At 29.6% G+C, this 17,726-nt stretch overlaps 2 protein-coding genes and 1 long non-coding RNA gene across 4 annotated transcripts; 1 reads left to right on the forward strand and 2 right to left on the reverse strand.

Annotated features, from left to right (window-relative positions):
• Positions 1–3,499: 3,499 nt before the first annotated feature.
• Positions 3,500–8,497, reverse strand: LOC130896881 (YTH domain-containing protein 1-like). Its single transcript, XM_057805245.1, has 4 exons — positions 8,477–8,497; positions 7,925–8,170; positions 4,797–4,951; positions 3,500–3,819 (listed from the first exon to the last, which is right to left on the reverse strand). The coding sequence occupies exons 1-4, from the start codon at positions 8,495–8,497 to the stop codon at positions 3,678–3,680; spliced, it is 564 nt and encodes a 187-aa protein (XP_057661228.1). The 3' UTR covers positions 3,500–3,677.
• Positions 5,737–7,557, forward strand: LOC130896105 (uncharacterized). 2 transcript variants are annotated; one of them, XR_009059527.1, is made up of 3 exons: positions 5,737–6,754; positions 6,809–7,118; positions 7,202–7,557. It is a non-coding gene; the product is annotated as an uncharacterized LOC130896105 (long non-coding RNA). The 2 variants fall into 2 exon arrangements; XR_009059526.1 differs by having other exon boundaries at positions 6,809–7,039.
• A 904-nt stretch (positions 8,498–9,401) lies between the features above and the next one.
• On the reverse strand, positions 9,402–16,697 carry LOC130896104 (3'-5' RNA helicase YTHDC2-like). The gene is made up of 9 exons (XM_057803895.1): positions 16,443–16,697; positions 14,656–16,058; positions 13,870–14,381; positions 12,977–13,150; positions 12,623–12,900; positions 11,712–11,835; positions 10,950–11,200; positions 10,086–10,224; positions 9,402–10,019 (listed from the first exon to the last, which is right to left on the reverse strand). The coding sequence occupies exons 1-9, from the start codon at positions 16,469–16,471 to the stop codon at positions 9,489–9,491; spliced, it is 3,441 nt and encodes a 1,146-aa protein (XP_057659878.1). The 5' UTR covers positions 16,472–16,697; the 3' UTR covers positions 9,402–9,488.
• Positions 16,698–17,726: the final 1,029 nt, after the last annotated feature.

Raw genomic sequence — 17,726 nt, forward strand, 5'->3', positions numbered from 1 at the left:
ACAAAAGGCAATATGAATAATTCATTAGCAAAAAAAATTGAGAAAATTAGGAAAGTGGAATATACACAAGACGAAAATTAAGAAAAAAGTGGAAACAAAAATGAGGAAAGGGAATTAGATCGAGAAGTAGAGGAAATAAAAAATCGATGAAAACAGAAATTGTGAAAATAAAGGAGAAATAAGAAATGTGTGATTAATGGAATTAGAACATATTTGTACCCATGCAGATTAGAGCAGAAAAACAAGAAAAAGTAACATGAATATTTCATTAGTCAGAAAAAGTAAAAAAATAATAAAAACTGAGAGAAAACGGACACAAAAAAGGAAAGAATATAAATTAGGATGAAATGTAAGGAAAATAGGCAACAATAAGAACAATAATGTGGATATTATGACCATCCAATGTTGCAGACCAGAAAAACAACAAAGAGCAACTATACATTTCGTTAGTCAGGAAAGGTGGAAAAATATACAAAAAAAAAAGTAGAAAAAAAGTGACAACAGTAGTCAGAAAAGCTAAGAAATTAATACAAACGAAATGAAAACAGATAAAAAAGTAAAAAAAAGTAATTAGAACGAAAAGTAATGAAATTAAATAGTAGATACAAAAATTGGGAAAATAAAGGAGAAAGAAAGAATGTCGAAACAAAGAAATTGCAATTTTATGCAATTTGCATAAAATTGGTAAACCAGAAAAACAACAAAAGGTAAACAACTAGAGAAGGGAAGTATACACAAGACGAAAAATAATAAGAACAAAAGGGAAGCAGATACAAAAAATCATAAAATGGAATTATAATACAAAGTGAGGAAATACGTAATACATATAAAAATTGGAACAATAATGATGGAAAAAAGGGAAATAACAAAATAAATGTACCAGAAAAACAACAAAAAGGTGAAATGGAAAATGAGTTAAATAGAATAAGCATAGAAATTGAAGGATTGTGAAATAAACATGAAACAAAACATAATAAAAACGAAGAAAAAGGAATGGGGAAGTGTTAAAAAGGAATTAGAATGAAAAATATGGAAAAAAGGTGTCAAATAGATATAAAAATTGGAAAAATAATGGAAGAAGGTGAAAAAATATTGGCGCAACAGAATCGTTTTGCCCATTCACATAAATTTACCAGAAAAACAACCAAAAGGTAACATGGATATTTTGTAAGTTATTAGAAAAATCAATAAAAAACGAAAAGGACGAATAAATATCATAAAGAACTATAAATTATATAAACATAACTTTACAATGTTTATCTATGTACATCAATTTCATTAAATCTACATCTAAATCTAAGTATCTACATAAAATTTGTTTATACAAAAGTTCTGCAATGAAGGTATAATCTATTTGGATAAAATACAATATGCGAGGACGAATTATTTTTTTATAGAATTATGGAAAAAAAAGTTTTTTTAAATGAAATAATGTTTAAAAAGTTTTAAAAATAAATGTCCCATTTCAGAAATGATAAAAAAAACGTCGAAATCAGAAACTTCGGCTGTTATCCTGAAAATGACGACAATGTAAAAAATTATCATTTAAAATGCCAACTATATACAAAATTTGAATTTACTAATCAGTTTTTTTAAGAAATAAACAATGTGGCGATTAAAAACTATTTACAACTACCCCAAAACCAAAAGGAATAAAAGATAAAATTGGTATGATACAAAATGATCCTAAGATAATTGTAAAAATTCGGAAAGAGTAACGTAACAGAGGAAACTTCAGAAATTACATAAATGAAAAGAAAAAATTAATACCCAACGAAAACTACGTACTGGGGAAATTCCTGGAGAAGATGGAATAGAGAAATACAGAGAACAAATGAAGAAAAGAAATACCAATACACAAAAAATGCTATAACACAATCCATACAATAGACCAAAAAACATGAGATCTACACATAATATCTGTGGATTCTAAGAACGCGTTTGACTCAATAAATAAACAAGAATAAGAAGAATGGGAGGAGAAAATATAATGAGGTATTCAACAGCACGAAGACTAAAATGATGCGAAAGAAATTGCGAGGAGGATAACGCAATTGATACCTCTATGGCCAAAGGGAGGAGGTAGACCAAGAGACACCCGAAGAAACCAATTTGAAGAAGATACCTGAATCATAAAAATAAAAGGCTGAAAAGCAAAATGCAGAGACGGAAAGCTGTCAAACGAAAACTGTAATGAAAAAAGAGAAAAGGGAGTAATTCACCCCAATAAAGAGGCGTATAATACAAGAGATTCATTTTTGTTTATATATTTCAATTTTAAATGATTTTCAAATTTCAGTTTTTAATAATTTTCTACTTCTCCAAATGATAAAAATACGAATAGATGGTAATTTGAACTGAACATAATAAAAATAAAATCCATCATAAAAATTAATTTATCAGTTATCCAAATGGGATTATACCTTTCGTATTAATAAATAATTTTCGTATAAATAAAATAAAATGAATAAATCTTCTACGACGTTCGAGATAATCGAATAAAAAAAATCAAAAACTTCTACCATTACGCTGTAAAAAATTGATATGAAAAGAATTATATCCACTTTATATTATTTATATAATTATATTTTTACTTATCCAGCTAAATTTTTTTATACGGACGAGTTACTATTTGATCTTATTTAAAAATACCGAGATACAGAGCTCCAAAGTTGAGAGAAAGACTCAAAGACGTTAATTTATTAGTTAAAAAATGAGTAGCAAATTAAATTTCAATAAAAAATTAGTTTTCGGTGAAATTCAGTAAAATAAGAATAAAAATGAGTTATAGAATCGATTTATTCACGATTCGATCAATTCATTAATCGATTACTTGATTAAGGAATCGATAACTCAATTAATTAATGATACAAGAAATAAATAGATTAATAAAAAACGGAAAAATAATTCGATTCATCATTAAATAAATTAATTGATAAAAATAATTATAATCTAATTAATTAATAAATAAACTGAATCAATGTATAATCGATTAGTTAATTGATGAATGAAGAAATGAATTATTCGATCAATTAATGAATGATTAGAGCAATCAATTGATCTATAGATTCATAAATGAGGTAAAGAATCGATTGATCAATCGATCAAAAAATCGATCAATAAATAGAGCAATTAATCGATTAATAAAGGAATTTTCAAATAAAGCAAAGAGACGATTAATTGATGAAAGAATTGAGCATTGAATGAATTGATATAGAATAGAGCTTATAATCGATTAAACATCAAAACTAATTTAATAATGAGCAATCGTTAAACCAATGAGCGATTTATCAATTGATCAATAAATTTATGATTGAAAAAATCGATATATCAATGAATAAATGATTCGATTAATCGAGAAATCAATGAAATAATGTATCAGTAAATCGATTAATCAAAAATTCGATGAACTACTAATCGAAGAATCGAGTAATTAAAAGAGCAGCGAATCGATTGATGGATTAATTAATCAAGAAGTTAATGAATCAATTGTGCGACAAATCAACGATTCGATAATGATAGAATGAATTAATAGATTTATTAATGAATTGAGGAATGGAGCAATTAATCGATGAATACATTGATAAGAAAAACAAAGAATCGATTGATAGATTAATTAATCAAGGAAGTCGATGAATCGATTGTACGATAAATCGATGATTCGATTAATGATCAATTCATGAATAGATGGAGTTATAAATTACGTTTCTTTGTTGGGATAATATTCGAAATAGTTCGTTTGCGCTTTCCTCTTGGACCACTTGCCCGTCGTTACCTTCGAAGATGAGCTTATTGGAATTAAAAGGATTCCTTATATGCCTGTTGAAAAAAAAAATTATATTATACAAATCCGGAAAAAGAAACATTTTTTCTCGTTATATTTCCGTATCTGTACGTTTTAGGTACATAATGAAACACATTTGTTTATCGTTTTCGTTGTCGTTGAATCCATTTATCGAGGTCCCAAATATCAGAAATTACTACTTCCACTAATAATTGGATTAGTTTACTTCCTATGCGGTTTTTTGATTTGTATTTAATAATTGAACGGAAGTTTTCATATCGGGGGGCATATTTTTTCAAGATAGCGACTAGGATGGAAAAGAGGAAGATACTGTTGTTTTCGTTTCTATAAATTTAACCTTTATTAACATCCTACAGAGTGATATAAATATTTATTTGGCTATACTTCCGTATCTGCTCGGCTGATAAACATACCAACACGTTAGTTTACCGTTTTCGAGGTCGAAGAATCCATTTATCGAGATACGAGATAATAAAATTAGTAAGTTTTATCAATAATTGGATTGGTCGATATCCGGTGCGGTTTTTTGAAATATATTTATACAGTGAACGAAAGTTTTTATATTGGGGGACTTATTTTTGGGGGATAGGCTGCTTGTATGAAGAGGGATACGACACTTTCGTTCCCATTTTTACCAAATCACCTTTCAATTACATCAGAAAATGTTCTTGTTGTTGTTAAAGACTCAGAGAAACACAGGTTAAGTTATCTTAATTGGTGAAAAAATATTTTTCTATGAAAAAGTTATTAGTAAAACAGGAAGTACTAGTTTCTGACAACCGGAACCTTGACAAATGGATTGTGCGAACCCGAAAACGGCAAATTAACGTGTTTTCCCTATTTATTTCAAAGTTATTATAAGAACTGAATAAAGCGCATTATTTTTCGAATAAATTCAAGATTTAAAAAATGATTTTAGGAGCAGTTATTTTTAGATACGGTATCGTTGTTATTCCGTTTTTCAATTATTAGTAATAAAATTGTTACTTACATTAATTGGGTGTAAGGAATTTCATTTTTGTATATCCATGCTATCTTCCCTTGTGGTTTCGCGTTAAATCGTATATATAAATGTAGAAACTTGGCAACTCCTTGAAAAGCTTGACTATTATTGGCGGTAAAAAGCAAATAGACCGTTTTATGAAACTGAAATTGAAAAAGGATGTTTTCCTAAATAGCGGATCGTTTCAAAAAAATTATTTCATTATCTAAAACAAAATAACCCGAAAACGGTATACAGTATGTACGGTATTTGTTGGTGTAAAATTGAATAATTTTTGAAATTTAACTGAAAACTTAACCTCAAAAACAATTTTCCAAACAATTAGGTACGAATTTTATTACTACTACCCTCAAAGTATAGAATTTCACTTGTTTTTCACGTCAATTTGGATAATTTTTGGTTTATTTCAATTCCACTCCGAAAAATTCATAAGAATCAATCAAGAAAAAGAAGATTTTCCATAAAAATTGGATCAGAAAATTTAACCTCAAAAATTTAGGTACAAAAATTACTTGATGGAAGCATGTAACTAACGCCCTCTATGTCCAAAGTATTGAGGTCTACTTGTTTCACGTTAAATTGAATAATTTTTGATTTATTTTAATCCTATACCTGAAAAGTTATGAAGATAAGGCAAGACAAAGAAGAAATGTTTCTTAGAAACTAGAAATTAGATTAAAAACTCTAGCCTCAAAAAGTTATGTACAAAATTACTGGGTACGAAACGTGTAACTAACTGAAAAATCCCGAGGATGAGGCAAGAAAAAGAAGTTCTATGTTTCCATAGAATTTGAATTAAAAACTTCAACCTGAAAAAGTCATATACAAGTATATAGAAACCGTGTAACTAACACTCACTTTACTCAAAATAATATTTTCGTAATTTATTCAATGCAACTTTTGACAAGCCATTAGGCTAAAACAAGAAAAAGAAGAACAAATTAGCCCAACCTCGATGAGTTTTCGTCGTTAAGTTACCTTCCAGCCGAATTCCCAAGAGATGGCACGAAAGCTGGACGTCCACTTCTCAAAAGGCTGAATAGTAGAAGAAACAAGACCAAATCTTAAGAAAAAAGAAAGTAGCTGAAACACCTGATTTAAAAAGCTAAACCATATTTAGTCAAAATTGTATCGCGTGACGCATGTAAACCAGCGTCAAACGTCAACGTGAAATTCGAGTACATTTTTATTGGAAATTCGAAATTTAAATATTTAGTAATAGTAACATAAAATTATTTTTTAAATCATTTTGAAAAATTTAAAAGGCCACAGCAACCGGTTAGTGGTATTGACAGTATAAGCAAACTACTATTTTGAGGTTAGAATGACTGAAAATATACGAAATACATAGAAGGAAAATCTCTCGATATCGTTTAAAGAATATAAGAAACAAAATGTGATTTTTTCCTTGAATAATAAATAACCAGTTGTAGATTTACCAGCAGGCTGAGTGGGCTGTAGCGTAGAGCAAATTTTTATTCCGGTACATTATTGCTCACACTGAAAATATGAGCTTTGATGAGCAGAACATGATAATTTTGGAAAAAAGGCGATGGAATTGAGCGTATAGAAAGTACTAGATAAATGAAAAAAATTTTATTAAACACTTAATGAAGATATTGGAATGGCTGCTAGTGATTTCTTCAGAGTTAATACGTTTTTCGTTGTCTCATATCATAGTAAGCGAAAGAGATTTATCTAGAAATTCTCATTTCTTATAGAATTGAAATAGAATCCGAATTAGTGAAATTGTTCATGCCAGAGAAGCTTTTCTGGCTTGAAAAGAACGAATAACTTATCTATCGACTTTAAGTCAAGAAATACTTAAAGTTTTAGCTCTTTTTTGCATAGTCAGACCTAATGAAAAAGTTTTCAATATGGCAATATGATTAATGATTTTGATGTTAAACTGTGTAATGAAAAATATGAATCACCTTACTTCAAAAGTAATACATGATTCAAATTTGCTAAATACAATGACTTTCAATAATTCTTTGCAGGGAAAATATTCAAGATTCAAGGTTTCAAAATCGTAAAAAATTTTTTTGATAAAATTTGAATAATTTTGTGAACTAAAGTTTTGAATTTCGAGGGTCAGTAGAAGCGACAGAAGATTAATAGCCTACAAGGGGCCAATCTTTAAATTGGTCACTATAAATAACACAAATGTAATGGATGAAAATGTAAAATAATGAAAATATGATTACAGCATATTCACTAGAAACCTGCAGGTATTCTATTGTTTTGAATGCTACATTAAATAATGTTAATTGTGATTGTGACATTATTAACAAATTAGAGCGTGATTATGTAAGTTACTTACATCTAATCTTGAGGAAACCAGAAACTTACAGTTGAAGATTGTAAAATAATCTAAATTGTCTTAATTTTAGGTCTCTCCTGTTTCAAAATTAGTTTTTTTATGAAAATTTGACGTTTCAACTACTTTTCAGTCTTCATCGAAATATTAAGATAAGAAGGACCCTTTGATGAAACTCTTGAAGTCAAGTTTCTTATACCAGATAGAAAGATAAAGAATTTCTTCATCTATCCCATAGTGAATGTCATTATGCATGATAAGTTTGGAACAAATTGTGGAAAAACTGCTTTAACCATATAAATCGTGATGAAGAGGCTACAAATTTCCATTGCAAATGAATCGAAAATCCTATGAACTTTAAAATGAAGGCAATTTCCAAATTTTCTTGTTTTTTTTTAAATTAAAAAATAAAGAAAAGTGATATTTTAATTTTTTTTGTTCCAATTAACCCCATTGCTTGACTTGAAATAGTATTTCGCCCCAAAACGGGGTCAATCAATTATTATTATTATTTTAATTAATATAATCAAATCAGATACTTATCCAATACATATTTCAACAGCCTTATTGAAAACGGTCACTTTCCCATAAATTTTAATTTTTTTCGATAATTTTACAAAAAAAATATATAAAATCGTCCCTATCCACTCCTCTCTTCTAACGGGGGGACTAGGGTTTCATTTGAAGGAAGTGGAATTTTTTTTCGGATTTAACGAGAAGTTATATAGAGATGAAGCGGGAAAAAAAATTGTATTCACCTTTGGATAGAATTATATTAAATTATATCTATACTTACTGCAATAAAATATAAAATCTTCTTTTCGGTATGTGGAGCAAAAACCCATTGTCCCGTTTGAAAAGCGATTTCGATGCTCGACGTCTGCGTCGGTTTGATCAGCAAGAAAATGTTATTAGCATCAAATAAAGCCAAAAGGTCGTCAGATTTCCATGGGACATATGATGTTGGTAATGGTAGTTCAGGGCGTAAATTTAAATTTTGAACGGGTGCGGTTAATGGGTTTGGATGACAGTTTGCAATTGCCTTCAATAAAAAAAAACTACTAATTAATCAAAGAAATATTAAATAAAATGTCACTCAAAAGAAACTAAAAAAAAAAGAATTTTTATCGAAGGCGTTGTGTTGTAATTTGAAATTTCCATAACTGGTCCTTCGAGCCTTCATATACGGCTCAAAGTACCAGAAAGATTAATAATGTGAGTGTTGATGTATTAAACAGTATGTTCAGGTCCATTTTCATTGATTTTTGAAATATAATCGTTTACTGTACTTAATTCAAATGGTTTAAATAATTGTTCAATAGCATTGAAGTCTAAAAAGTGAATCAACTTTTATATCTTCGTTATCCATGAAAAATTTCATTAAAATTTGTGGTAAATAGGTAAAACAATAATATTTGCAAGAGGAATCATTTCAAGGTATACCAAAGAACAAGTGACCTATCAAAATTTAATATTAATGGAAATAAATATTTTAAAGTGGTCTCTATTATTGTCAGGCCTTCTGCGGAGAGTTGGTTCATATTATCCGGCTCAAACGACCATACAATGTAATTTTCAGTGGTAAAAAACAAAGTATTCAATGAGTTTATAAGAATTTTAAGTTTGGACATTGATAAATCATTCAACTTTTAACTTGATGACAGTTCTAGTTATTTTAGAGGTAATCGAAATGTTAAAGCTAATGATTACAATGAAAAGTAGTGAAACAAACAATTAGAAGATAGAAAAAAGAAGAATAGTCACAAATTTAACGTATAATTAGAGAAAAATGATTTAATGTAATATAATAACAGATTTTGTAACAAAAATTTAAAATAAAACTTTTTTGCTCCATTAAGTGATTAATTAACACCATAAAATTGCAAGAAAAGTAGAAAAAAAGCACAAATAAAGAAAAATAAAAGAATGGATGAATGAATACAGTAACAATTGTTCCTAAAAGATTACACCAATGATTAAGTTTGAAGAACCTTTGTTGATATTTATTCTGAAAACACTGTTTATTATATACCACTACACTCACAATTACATTATCTGGTTCTTCAAGCCTTACAACCCGATTCGATGGACCAGACAGTGTTAAGTGTCGCGGTATATCTCTCCAATCAACTTGGAATATTTTTACGGTGTGAAGAGACACGGAAAATATCAATATTGTAGGAATTTTGGAATAAAATGTGATTTGGGATAAATTAACTCGATAAGGTAAAATAAATAAATATCGATACAATACGTTACAATAGAAACAACAATTAACAAAACACGTTTATTATTCTTAAGAACTATCAATACCAAAAAAGGTATAAGACATTAAAACTAAGAATGTAATAATTTACAAACTATTTCTTTTTTGTCCTCCAATCTATTTTATTTCGATTAATCCAATAGGAACTACCTACCTCGGAGGGAATTCTTCTCGTAGTACCGGCATACGATCCGTACTCGCTCCTGTATTGGTTCTGGTTGCCCCTCGGAGCGTTTTGGTTGCAGTGAAAACTTTGATAGCTGCTCGAACAGTGTCCCGTTTGATTACGAATTGGATTCCTGTTTGGTTCATTGTCGCGCCAAGAACGTCGTTGAATACATTTTTGCGGTAAAAAGAATTTCGGTCTGTCACCGACATTATCGGGCATTCTCAATTGCGCGTAAGTTTCTTCCGATTCCAAAACGTTTCTCAACGTTTTTATGGCTAATTGATCGAAACTGCTGTAGACGTACCAAGGTGTTGACATTACTTTGTTGACGATAAGATCGAGAGCGTTTCTTAAATATATAACGCTATGATCAGGGTATTCGAAATCGACCCAATCGTCGATGTTTAGAACGTTCATGGAAGGAGCTACGACGTCAATGCCGCAAACTAAACCGATCTAAAATAATTTAAAAAAATAGTATTTTGAACAACGTTGCCATAAAAATGTGGGAGTAAAACTTACTGTTAAGGTAGTTACAGCAGAAACACCTCGTATGAGAAGACCATTACGATGTTTAACCATTTCATCGTAAACCAACCAGGTTGTGATTTGTTGATTAGCGCACGCACTGCTCAAGTGAATATTCACTTTTTTCTCCCTCCTAAAAATCAAGTTCTATTAATTTTTTTTCGACAATAATGATTGTTTTTAGATAAATCCATGTGACAAAAAAAAACAATACTGTACAAGTGTTTCCTAAATCATCTAAAATATTGTAGTTCCTATAAACATGTGTGATAAGTCTTGTCTTTAATGAGATACAGGGTTTATTTTTCCTACTAGAAATAATACGAAAGAACGTGCTTTTTCTAAGTAACCTTTGAAATAATGTTGTCAAATACTGTGTCAAATGTACAAACTAACGCAAAAAACGAATCAAAAATTTTTATCATAAGGATTTTTTGTCTTAAGTTGGCGAATGGTAATGCCTTAGAGGCTAGACGTATGTATGTCCAGTGTTATCCAAATAATCGTTTACCATATTCTACGATTCGATATGATACGTTTATTAAGAAACATATTCGTTTTTTTGCTAAATCAAGAACTTTTCTTCTTACAATGGAGTGACGTAGCGCCCACTACAATATTTTGGATTACTTAGAAAACACCCTATGTATTTTCGATAAAAAATACCAAAACTTGGAATATTACAGCAAAATTCAAAATAATTTTTAGAAAAAAGAAAGTTTCAAATCACGTAGCAACTAAATCGTAAGATAACAAAACCCTTTTTTCAAAAACATTACAATAATCAGAAAAGAACGAAACATTATAGATACGAGTAGTATTTTATAATTTTCATTATAATAAAAATTTTTGTATTACCTAGTTGCCAAATTGTTTTGACAAGGATAAGCGAGATTTGGATACGACCCAGTACAAATAATAGCTTTAACCATAGGCCAACAATTGGCGTGTTTGTTAAATTCATCCATGTTACTGTTCTGCGGTATGAACTTAATGGCTCTAAGTTGACCTAGTAATTGACTTCTAGTTTCCAAAATTAGATTCATCGTTGAATTACTTACGAAGTATTCTTCACAAAATCGCGTTACGTTTCCGGAAGTCGACATTTCCTGCAACGTAAATTCGATTTAGATTTACAGTAGAAAAATCAAAATTGTCGCAATTTCATTTTGCTTAAAAATAATTCAGTTTCACAGTACAAAAATCAAAAGTATCACAATTTTATTTTGCTTAAAAGTTATTTAATTTACGGGATAACACTATGATAATAAAATCAGTCTGATAGGTTACACTGATAACGCCTTCTCGGCCTTTGTTGGGCTAAAAATCTCATTAGAGGTAAAACTAATTCATTGGAATGATTTTGAATACAATGAACATACTTCTGGGAGGAGTGGAATCTTTTTTCGTTAACAATTTCACTTAAAGGTCACAAACAATAATGTTATTAGGTATGTAACATGAAGCATTTATCTTTGACCCACTTTTTCACACCAACAAGAAAAAAGAACGAAATTGATATATACATAATACATATACACTTTCATTCACGACATTATCCATCCTTCAAACGTTTCCAAAATTTGAATCAAGTTTTAGTAAAAATTATCATGTTATTACCTGCCATTTTTTAAATACTTGTAAATATAAAACATGATCGCTCAAAACACCGTTGATTAAATTTTTTCTTTTAGAAGCTGCCACACTTTTTAAATTTGCTTGAGGAGGCAACTGGAACGGATCCCTGCAAATATAGAAATAAAGATAAGTGTCTTCAATACTTTAGCCCCTTTTATATTGTTGCTAAATTGTCTTGATTTTATTTTTTATAACCAAATGTAAGTTATTTTTATATTCCATGATTTGTTAATGCAGTTTTATTTTGTTAATCATATTGATGTTCGTTTGATCTATTTTTTAAATACTTAGATGTCTGTCTTAGGTAAAATCAAGTTATTTATCTACATACAATAAAAAATTGATGAAAAACATATTTCCGATCTGTTCAATTTGTTGTTGAGAAAATAAATAGTAAATTACAATTATTTATAGTCTTTTGTACAATAGAATTCTAGTATTTAAAAGCGGTCTGTAAACAGATACGAGGTCTTTAATAATCTGGCATTCGTCGATCATGGTCGTCGGATTATTGAAACCGAGTTTAACTAATTGTTTAATAAATATTTTATTCCAAAGTAGTTTTAATACAAAAAATATGGTCAACCATCATTGGTTAGCCCGAAGATACATTACAATGCTCCTCAGCTAACGCATTTGCCCGAGCACCAGCCTGGAAGAAGAGTTAAAAGATGGAAAAGGGTATAAATCATACTCATATGGATGGAGTACTGGCTAGTTTTACTAAAAGCCAAAATACGTTCCAAGTTTCCAAAATATAAAGGTTTTACTCACACTAATTGTGCTACATTCTTTATTTGAATTAAAAAAACAGCTGTTTCAAAAACTTTCATGAAAATGAAGTGAAAAAAAAAGGATTTAAAGGTTAATTAGATTTGCAGAATTTTCCTTACTTGTGACTTAAAGTTGCTACTAAAGTGAGGATAGGTTCCAAACATCTAAATATGATGCCGTATATAAGCATTTTACCCAGCTGCGGTTCGATAGTGAGTTGTGACAAATAAGCGCCCAACCTGGTCAAATCTTCTTCTTTATCTAAAGCGCCCAAAAATTGCAAATTTTCAATAGCAACTTTTATAGAATTGGCCGAAGGTGCATCGGGGGCCAAAGAAAGGAAATTGTTGATGTTCATATCGTCCGGGGCAAGAATTTTGGCATGAAGACATAGTTCCTAAAACGAATATCAATTTAAAAAAAATAAACACCAAAACCTAATTAAAATGTTTATATTTATAGATTCATATTACCTCCAAAGAAACTCTTAGAATCTCAGGTATTCTTTCAACATCCATATTATCATATCTCTGTTTAGAATACAATCTAAAACACATTCCAGGACGGGTACGACCAGCTCTTCCTTTTCTTTGATTCGCACAAGCCTGAGAAATCCATTTTGTTTGCAACGATGATACTTTATTGTACTAAAAACATAATTAAACATAAGATGTTTAGCACCGCACTATAAATATTTTAAAGATTATTTCAGGTTGTTCTACTTTGTGTCGAAACGGTGGTTGTTCTATGTTATTCTTAGTTTATTCTATATTATTCCATAGCGATCAGTTGAAAAATTATTTTTCACAGAACAATTTAAAATAAAATAAAAACCAGAGCCCAAAAACACTGCATATATGAATTTATAGATGTAAAGCTAGCTTTCGACTGAGATTACTGCATATATGAATTTTGAGGGGTACAGCAAGTGTTTGACAGGGTTTGGAATACAGATATTTCATACCTAAATGTAATAGAACTCCATATGTTTTCTGAATGAAAAGAAATTAAATTAGAATTATTGGAACACTCAACAAGGTAATTTTATGAGTGTTGGGGTAGTTGTAGCAAACAGTAGGCTTAATTTGAAAAGAAATTGGGAATTCCTCTTACAATCACTGTGATTTTAATGATAGATAAATACAATTTCGAATGGTGTTGTGGATTGAGGAATCAAAATAAAACTGTCCAAGAGTATTTTTTTAAATGCCAACGTTTCGATCTTTATCAAGGCCTGGGCAGTTTTATTTTGAGTCCTCGACCTGCAACACCATTCGTAATTACCTACGAGGAAGGACAATAACAGCAACAATGACATAATTTACAATGTAAAAAAGAAGATAAATGGAAATTCGAATCTACTTACAGCATCAAAACATTTTTCTTTGGCTTTACCGACATCTATCACAAAAACAACGTCATCAATGGTAATACTGGTTTCGGCTATATTTGTGGATAAAATGATTTTTCTTTTATTACCCAACTTCATAAAAACGTCATTCTGATCTTTAATATTCATAGAACCATGTAAAAAGAATATTCTGTAACTGCGGCTATCGAGACCAGAATTGACGATCCCATCATTGCACAACATTATTTCATCATAACCAGGTAGAAACACCAAGATGGAACCTTCTAATCGGCTATAATGTATGAATTGAATCAGATTAACTATCAATGCGTAATCGATCATGTCATCTGGTGTAGTTCTATCATACAATTCCAATAGGCGTTCCCCTTCTTTGGAGTTGTCTTCGTCTTGGATGTCGGCACTTCTTTTATGCTTCACATATTCCAGCAATCTCAATATATCAGGGTTTCCGTTAGCATAGTCAAACACAGTTTTGTGAAGTTTGCAGTGTACGTCCAAATTTGCACCTGTAAGCAGCATTGATAGTAGAATTTACTATATAAACAGAAAATTTTATCATATAAGTACAATTTTCAAATGAAATATAAAACATAAGGTCATAATTAATCAAGCCGGTTATTATTTGAAGAAATTGAATCAACTAACAATGTAACATTTAAATAGAAAAAGAAGTAATTAAATCAAGTAAATAAATATATGCTTCCAAAAAAATAATTTAGTGGAAATTTTGATTTTCAATTTCAGTTCAGTTAATATTAAATAATTAAGTGAAAAACTCACCCATATTACACAATCTGCTAATAAACTCCTTATCGGCAAGGTGAGCTGCAATCATCAATGCTGTTTGACCAGTTTCGGAATGTTGATAATCCACAGAAATGCCTTCAGATATAAAATACATCCCTAATTGAGCTGTAGCTTCCTCATAATGTAATCTATAGTCATAATTATCAGAAAAATTCAAATATTCTTCCAATGCGTCATCTACATGAGGGTGTGCCACTGATTTTTTCTCTACATCAGTTTCCACATTGTACACACAATTTTGGGATAATGGAAATACTTGTTCGTTCTTTTGTGCTTTTATCATTCTGTCGGACATATATTTGGTATTTGCAAGAACATCTTCCAAAAATAATGTATTTATTTCGAATAATCGACCAGGTATTGATAATACTTTGACATTACCAAAGTATTCGACGAATTTATTGGTATTAATAGTTGCCGACATAAGGATAATTTTCAATTCGGGATAATGGTGAATATTCTGTTTAATACAAATTAACAAAAAGTCGGCCAGCTTATCCCTTTCGTGGATCTCATCTATTACAATATGGGTGATATTCTTAAATGAATCGGTACCACCCATTAAATGTCTTAAAAATACTCCAGTCGTACAAAAAATAACATTCGTATTCAAGCCATACTTTTGTTCAAGCTTAATATGATAACCAACTGTTGCTCCTACTCCTTCACCCCTTTCAAATGCAACCCTTTCTGCTGCAGCAACTGTTGAAATTCTTCTAGGTTGTGTACAAATAACTTTGCAAGGTTTCTTCATTACTGCTGCTTCATCTATGATGTACTGAGGTATCTGAGTGGTTTTGCCAGAACCTGTTTCTGAAGCGAGTACAATTATCTGATGATTCTTAATGGCTTCCATAATCATCTCTTTATTTTCGTAAATTGGTAAATCTTTTCTCGTATTATAAATTTCTTCTGAAGGTTGACCTAAAGTTGGTACAGCCACATGACTATATAATAATCGTCCAGTTCCCTTATATACGCTGTATGAGCTTGGCGTACTCTGCAAATCACTAGGGTTGGGCATTGCAGTATCAACAAAACTATGTAGAAACTTTTGAGAAGTTTGACTAGGTGTGATCATGAAAAATTGATTGGATAATTGTTCGCTCTTTTTTTTTATATGGAGTCTTCTGTCCGGTTCTTTACCATATGATTTTGAAATGATATTCATCTTTTGTGCCTTATAATGAATATATTTTCTTTGTAAATTATTTAAATCTGATGAAAATACATATTCGTTTTCGTCGGGATTGTCCACAAATTCTTTAAAAATGCGGTCTATCTCTATACGCATTATTTCTGGAGTACTCTCAAGACAATTCATATCGAATTCAACAGATTTCTTATTTCTAAAATGTCTTGAATTGAAACTAAATCTAAAATAAAATATTATAGAATAAATATTAGGAAATTCCTTGTGAAGTTAATAATAAAACAACCCCTAATAGTTTAATTATTGATAAAGTTATGTGCAACATAGTTAAATTCAAGTCAGAGTGATGTTTATTGAAAAAAACAAGTAAGCGATCATAATTATTTCTTTATATTATATAAATATTGCTTGGGGTTAAGTGGAAATATGAAAACCATCGATTTTTAATGCAATAATCTATTATATTCAAGATAAACCTTGTTTGAATCATTTTAATAGGATTTGATATGAGAAATCATCTAAACTAAACCTGCAAAAATTCAGGTAAAATTTTTTTCAAACTGAAAATGGAATGGAACAGTGATATAAAAAAATATACGATACTTACTTTTTCTGTTTATTTACTGTATTATTCATGATTAGCTTCTATTGTATTTCTTTCGATATCAGAAATAAATTTTTCTTTAAGATATAATAATAAATAAAAGTGAAATTAATGTCTAAACCATTTTTTTCTTTGATTTAATTGAAAAGTAAACATGTTTTGTCATATATTCAAATCAAACTATTTCAGTCATATTTAAAAAAAATTATTTATGAACCAATGTGAAACGTCAAAAAATGCTGTTTAGTTTTGACGTATGTTGCGTTCGTTTAGTATGTTTGAAACTACTAGAGCACCTACAAGGAACTAATTCTTGAAAAATTTTCAAAAAATTTGTTATTAGATCAAATATACTGCTTAGTCATTTTGTGTGAAAAGCATTTAAAAATCGAATAAAATATGCAATAACAAAAATTTTTGATTTAATTTAACTTTTCAACAAATAATAATTACTGTAATTTTTGTCATGTTTAAAGCAATTTAAAACGAATACGCATTTCCTTAATATTCTCATTATAGAATTGAGAGCTCATTTTAGATATATTTTTATTCTCTACACATTATCTCATCTCGAAATTTAAATTAAAAATTTTTTTAAAATTTTCAACGAAAAAAAAAACTTTGAAAGTGATACTTTCGTATCAATTGTTTTTGTCAGACAATGGGGAATCGTCTGGATTGTCCACACCCGAAAAAATATGGAATGTCACGATAAACAACTTATTGTAAAATTTTCACCAATACAGTGTTTAAAATGACCGACAATAAACAGTAGCAGCAAAAGCAGGACGTGAGAGGCAGAAATCTAGCCTGATATCGAACGCCAAATACCTATAGCAACGTAAGAAGAAAATTTTATGTTATAATTTGGATACATGTCTCTCATACAAGATAAATGCCATTAAGTTCAAATTTTGAATTTTGTTCCAGCAAAATTCTAAAATTCCGCCATCTTGAAATTTTGCCCTGATGTTTTGATCTCTTCTTTTGACAGACCTAAAGTATCAACTCACTCCAGCATTTTCAAATATCGAATAGTAATTCATTAAACATTAAAAATATTGATACCAAATAATACTATAAATATATATTTATTCAAAACTTTTGAGCTACTTCCTACTTGAACAAATATCATTTTCCCCTGTTTCCACGTTAATATATATATCGATTTTCTTAGTTTGGGTTTTATTGATTTTTCAAATCGATTTTTATAGTGAACAAGACGATAAAATAATATTCAAAGTGGAAATGATTCTGGTGAATACTCACGTTACCTTTTTTTATGAG

Source organism: Diorhabda carinulata, chromosome 7 (assembly GCF_026250575.1).
Source record: "Diorhabda carinulata isolate Delta chromosome 7, icDioCari1.1, whole genome shotgun sequence".
NCBI classification, from domain to species: domain Eukaryota; kingdom Metazoa; phylum Arthropoda; class Insecta; order Coleoptera; family Chrysomelidae; genus Diorhabda; species Diorhabda carinulata.

Excerpts from the sequence above, each read along its gene's own strand:
- LOC130896104 (XM_057803895.1), bottom strand. The coding sequence starts at position 16,471 with ATGAATAATACAGTAAATAAACAGAAAAA. Across the intron at positions 14,382-14,655 it reads TAGCAGATTGTGTAATATGG|GTGCAAATTTGGACGTACAC; the intron begins GTGAGTTTTTCA and ends TGCTGCTTACAG. Across the intron at positions 12,901-12,976 it reads TTCTAAGAGTTTCTTTGGAG|GAACTATGTCTTCATGCCAA; the intron begins GTAATATGAATC and ends TATTCGTTTTAG.
- LOC130896881 (XM_057805245.1), bottom strand. The coding sequence starts at position 8,497 with ATGGATAACGAAGATATAAAA. Across the intron at positions 8,171-8,476 it reads TGGATAACGAAGATATAAAA|GCAATTGCAAACTGTCATCC; the intron begins GTTGATTCACTT and ends TTTTTATTGAAG. Across the intron at positions 3,820-4,796 it reads ATTCCTTACACCCAATTAAT|GCATATAAGGAATCCTTTTA; the intron begins GTAAGTAACAAT and ends TTTTTTCAACAG.